The sequence below is a fragment of the Ipomoea nil genome, unplaced genomic scaffold (genome assembly GCF_001879475.1).
Source record: "Ipomoea nil cultivar Tokyo-kokei standard unplaced genomic scaffold, Asagao_1.1 scaffold0302, whole genome shotgun sequence".
Lineage (NCBI taxonomy): Eukaryota > Viridiplantae > Streptophyta > Magnoliopsida > Solanales > Convolvulaceae > Ipomoea > Ipomoea nil.
Window position 1 is genome coordinate 4,377,234 of NW_017616730.1, and position 5,612 is coordinate 4,382,845.

At 47.1% G+C, this 5,612-nt stretch overlaps 1 protein-coding gene across 1 annotated transcript; it reads left to right on the forward strand.

Annotated features, from left to right (window-relative positions):
* The first annotated feature begins 3,518 nt into the window (after nt 1-3,518).
* LOC109159167 lies at nt 3,519-5,174 on the forward strand. Its single transcript, XM_019307219.1, has 2 exons — nt 3,519-4,629; nt 4,708-5,174. Exons 1-2 carry the CDS (start codon nt 3,519-3,521, stop codon nt 5,172-5,174), a joined length of 1,578 nt encoding a protein of 525 aa, XP_019162764.1.
* Nucleotides 5,175-5,612: the final 438 nt, after the last annotated feature.

Here is a 5,612-nt window from a genome sequence, read left to right on the forward strand (position 1 = left end):
ATGTTAAACGCATGCCCTTGTTGCGTTTTGGGTACTGTACAGTTTGGACTGTGTTGCAGGTGTGTGATGTGCATGAGGCCGTATTGCAGATATGTGTAGTCACCTCAGCCCAGAGAAAACGCAACTCCAAGTTGTGTTTTCGTATGTGATTTGTACATACCGATGCATGCTTTGATTTGATAGTCCAAGGGCCATGTGATGATTTGATAGGCCAAGCCCAATCTGCCAGTCTAGAAAATGCAATTAGCAGTTGCGTTTTAGCCATTGACAGGGCAAGAGCAGATGGACCATACACTGGGCTGGCGGATAGTACATCTAAAACGCAAGGCCCAATAGCGTTTTAGAAACTTGTATTGATAGAAATAATATGGGTATAATTATTGAATAATGTTCGATTAAGTAATGAAGATTCAAGTTAAGAATAATATATATTGAATAAAAAAAATGATTCTAATTCCGTAAAGTCAAATTGTACATTTTTTTGGAGATGATGTTTTTTGTTTTATTCTGAGTGTATATTGTGTTTTATAATGTACATTCATTATAAAAATGTACATATGATGGACCATGGTCCACACAGTAATTTGTCGTCATATGGTGGCTTAATGTTGGATTATTGAACATACTGTGATTTAAAGTAGTATAGAATAGGTATCAAAATGTTGTTGATTTAACCGCAAAGTTTTATTACTAAAGATCATTACATTGACGTGGATAACTGGTGAATTTCTCCAAATTCATTATCCGTAATATTGTAGTTGATTGACCATGGATAAATCTTCTCTATGTTACAGGCGATAGCAATTGGTAGCATTAGTATGACATGTTGGTCGACATTGAAGAACACAACTCGGTCACAGCCATCTAAGTGAAAATGATCATATATTTGCTCACATTGTTCGTCATGGAATACCAAACTGTAGTCGTAGTAGAGTTCTAGTTTTCTTTGACCAAGCACGAATATTAGTGGCCCATCGACTTCGATTGAATCTCGGAAAAATTCACTCAACTGTTCACGCTGCATTTTTGAAATAATAGAATTGTTAGTTATGATTCTTACTGCGAATAGCGTGCCGAAATTATGATACAAAGATCTACAACGCTCTAATTGTTCAAAGTCATATGTTGGCGGTATGGCTGACCGCGCTGGGACGTTGATGGATACTGTTTTTACGACGTTATTTTTAGTATGTAACAGTCAAATATAAGATTGGCGTGTTGGGTCACAATTCTAAACTTACCGGTATCGAACTGGCGAGTATTTCTTCTGGGACCAAATTGATTGAACTCTCGCTTTGGACTGTAAGAGTCCACGCTAAACAAGTAGCATTCGAAAATGAAATAACTTGTATGTCGAAATAAGACAATGTCTCCAGGGTATAAATCATTTTCGATCTTAAAATCGCTGATTCCCGTTGTAAATTGCATATCGTCTATCCAAACTTCTATCCATGCACTATGATGCCATAGTATTGCTTTCGTCGTCATATGTTGCATTAGATGGCGATGCATACAATTTGGAATTCGCTAGTATATAATTGTAGGGTATTTGTTAGAAAGAATGCAGTTATAGCACGCAGCGAATCGGTAAGAGTATTTTGGTAACGTATTACCATAGGTAGTTCGAAAGAGACTTGGATGGTAAACCAAGCAGCTGCGGACTCACTGACATCTGGCATATGCATTATGTCGTTGCAAGCTTTGGGAAAAAATAAAATACAGTCATATTTACATATACGTAGCCAAAACCGGTTTGTATAAATTACCAAGAAAATGTAAATCTTACGCGGAGGGTAGTAGAGTTGACGTAGACTTTCAAATATTCAGAGCGCATATCCTTCTGCTTGATTTTGATTTGAAAAGATCCGTGTTTCCGGCACCGTTATACCCAACATCAATAGATACGTTCCCCATCCACGTGTTGGATAACATACAAAAGTATTGCAGGTCCTCCTATCAACATGCGCATACCGTATCTTCCTTCTGTGTATCGTGATTGCATGGTACAGAAGACGATGAACGAAGTTGGAAGTCATGTCCGGTAGTATTTCAAAATCATCAAAAAGATTCATTACTAACGGAAAGAGAATATTGTTGGGGAATGCGAATGTGTAGTATAGGACGATAAGCAAAGCAGTGTAACGGTGCTCCCACACCTATGTAAGACAAAATATATACTCATGATGGGTTCACGCATCTGTCTTTTAATAATAATTTGGGTACGGGTAAAACGCAAGTACGACATGCGTTTTTGTGGAAAACGCATGTCGTACTTGCGTGTTTCTCCTTTTTCCTATAAATAAGGCTTTGTAACAAGTTGTTATTGTGCATTGATTTTGAAATGTACGTACATTATGTCAAACACCCCCATAAAACAATACGGAAACATGTTAAATTTAGTATTATGTGTTGTATCATCTTTGAGGGAAAAAAAAAAGAAAATGTTTACGGTAAGATAGCTGTTCATATATATATATATATATATATATATATATATATATATATATATATATATATATATATATATATATATATATATATATATATATATATTGATAATGTAAATACCACGTGAGCACTTACGATCAATAAAGTCCAGATCAATTAAAGAAAATAAAGTCTTTTATTAATCCGGTAAAGGTCCTAAGTACAATCTACTTGGTCGCAACGAGTACCGACTGGGTGCGGTCGGGATTCTCTGAATACAACCTATCGATCGTCCAAAAGTCCTTTACACGGTAGCGCCGGTGGGTATTTATAGCCGCAGAGCCTGGGAGAAGAATCCGGCTGGTCGGCATGCCTCCCACGTAGCCACCACGTGTCACCCGCTCGGGCGCCCCGTCTGTCGTCGTCTAGTGCTGCCACGTGTCTTTAGCCAGCACTCACGCCTAAGGGCTGCCGCTCGGTGGTTGACACCTTTGGTCGGGCAATACCGGTCGGGTACCGACCGGGCTCTTCTACAAAAGATCCGACCTGTAACCTGCAAAACAAGCAAGAAAGAAACCCGAGGCATGTCGGTCGGGGTATTCCCTACCAAGAGCCCCCCAGCCCGTGCCTTTTAGACCGCTCGGGAAAAACGGGGCGGGATGGAGAAGTTCAAACGTCCGTGGATAACCCAACCGGACAGCTGTCATTCCCTCTCGCCACGTGTTGAGCTCTGCGCGCCTAAGGAAGTGCAATCGTCGCCTCGGGTTCAGGAACGGTCACGTCAGGCGTGATGATTGGTTTCCCGCCCAAATCTCTTCCTATAAATAGGCCTTTGAGAACTTCATTTGAACTTTCTCCAATCTACTGAAGCGATCGGTACTCTCAGAGGATCCCGAGCACTCTCTACAGCGGATCGATCGAGCAAGGAAATTTAATCTCCCACAAGCAAAGTTTGCCCACTCGGTAAGTTCTCTAGTTCCCTTTTCTCATATTTCCTCTTATGCCGTAGCTTTAGGTAAATAGGAACCAGGTAGCCTCGACCTAGCGTCCCCGAGCCTTTAACTAACCCCGACCACCCCTAGGTAGCAGAGATGTTAAGCTCAGATAGTCAAAACGCATCGATCGGTGACTACGATCAAGATATTGAGCACTATAGTGAAGAGGAGATAGACATCATGTCTTACTCTCCAGAGGTCGAGCAACGACCTAGCAAAGCCCCCGAGCGGGCCTCTACAACGCAAGAACCAACAAGGACGAGCGGATCGTCAGGATCCAGCTCAAGTGGTTCTGAAAGCTCGGGTAGTGAAGAGACCTCCACGAGTGGACGAGGTCTCCCGAGCAGAGGTGTTAGGGAAACACCGACCGGGGTGATAGGGGATCACCCGGATACTATCTCCCGACCACGCGAAGAGCCAGTCGAGGACGAGATGGCCGAGCCAGCGGCCCGGGTAGATGACGACGGCTTCCAGTTTCTCAACAGCGACAGCGTCGCGGGGGAAATGAGTGACCTCACCAAGGGGGAGGCTGCACGGATTGCGGAAAGGCTAAGCGGCCGGGTGGAGTTCGACACGAGCAGGCGGCTCGGGAACGTGATCGACCGGCACCAAGGCAAATGGATCGGGATGCACTACGACTCCCTAATGGCCCCGATTGAATTCCCTTTCCTAGCAATCCTGACGGCGTTCCTGGGCTATTACCGGGTGGTACCGGCTCAGATTTGCCCAAACGCGCACCGGATTCTCGCCTGCTTCACCCAAATTTGCGCTCAGCACCAAGTGGCGTGCTCGATGGAGCTTTTCAACTACATATACCAGGTGAAAGTCCTCTCGGGAAACTATGGAGGCGGTTTCTTGATGATGCAGTCCCGGGAAGGACGTTGCACGATCTCCGGATTGCCCGGGAACAACAAGGGCTGGAAGAATCGAATATTCTCGGTCAAATACGACCCATGGATTCTCCCGGTCGACAGGGTGTGGAGCACCCATTTCAGAAAGCAAGTGATACCGGACGAGACTCCACTCCTCCGGGAAGCCGTGATGAGAACCTCGAGCGAGGTTCATGAATACAAGATCTTCCGGACGGCGGAGAGCCTTGCCGCGGCCCGGTTGCCCGAACCGGTGTACGAGCTGAGAGAGAAGTACAAGCCGGTCCCGATGGGAGTTGTGCCCGGAGCCCCCGCTCGGGGAAAACGGAAGGCAGCAGGTCTAACCCTACTAACCCTTCTAACTTCCCGATCACTGGGCTCATTCCCGCTCTAACCAACTTCTCCCTTTTTTGCAGATATGGCGCCCAAGCGTGTAGTCCGCCCGAGCTCTCCCCCCCGAACCAAGATCACGTTGGGGAAGAAGAAACCCGCCGCAGGCCCATCCGGGGAAGAGTCCATCCCGGTCGGGCGACCAGTCAACCCGGTCACTCTGGTGACCGAGGAAGGGGGCGTGGTAGACGCCTCGGAGACTCTGGTCACTCGGGTGACCAGTAAGTCGAAGGGCTCGAGCTCAAGCCGGCCGACCGAGACATCGGCCCAGGAAGTGGCCGGAAACAAACGGCAGCGGTCGGAAAAGAGTCCGACTCCCACGATCGGCTCCGGGATGGCCGACGCTTCCATTCTCTCGCGGATCGGCAATCTGACGCCGGTCGGTCCCGAGCTGTCCAGTCTGAGCTCGACCCAGCTGGCCGAGCGGCTGGGGTACGGTCTCACTGAGGTACGACCGCTTCTCTCTTTTCATTCTATATCTTTTAAGTATTAGCATCCGGGCTAATAATTCTCCCTGTGCAGGTCTCTCGGATCGGGGCGCTCCTTCACGGCCAAGCTCTAATGGCCACCGAAGCCGATCGGTACGAGAAGTTGGCCGATCGAAGGCTGAAGGAAAACGCCGAGCAGGCGCTCGAGCTGAAGCGGGCCAAGGACGCGCTCAAGAAAAGGGAGACCGAGCGGGCCGCTATGCTGAAGAAGATCACGGAGCTGAGGGAGCGGCTTAAGGGGTCGGAAGCCCGATCGTGCAACCCGGACGAGGCGGTCAAGTACTTCTTCCGGGACGTGGCCCCGGGTATAGAGTTCATGCGAAAGATGCGGTCAAACGTGATCGCGGATGAAATCGTGTGGACCTTCGGCAACTGGGCGTACAGTTCCGGGGAGAAGGATATGCGCGATCGCACCGAAAAAATATGCAGGAGGCGCTAGAGGG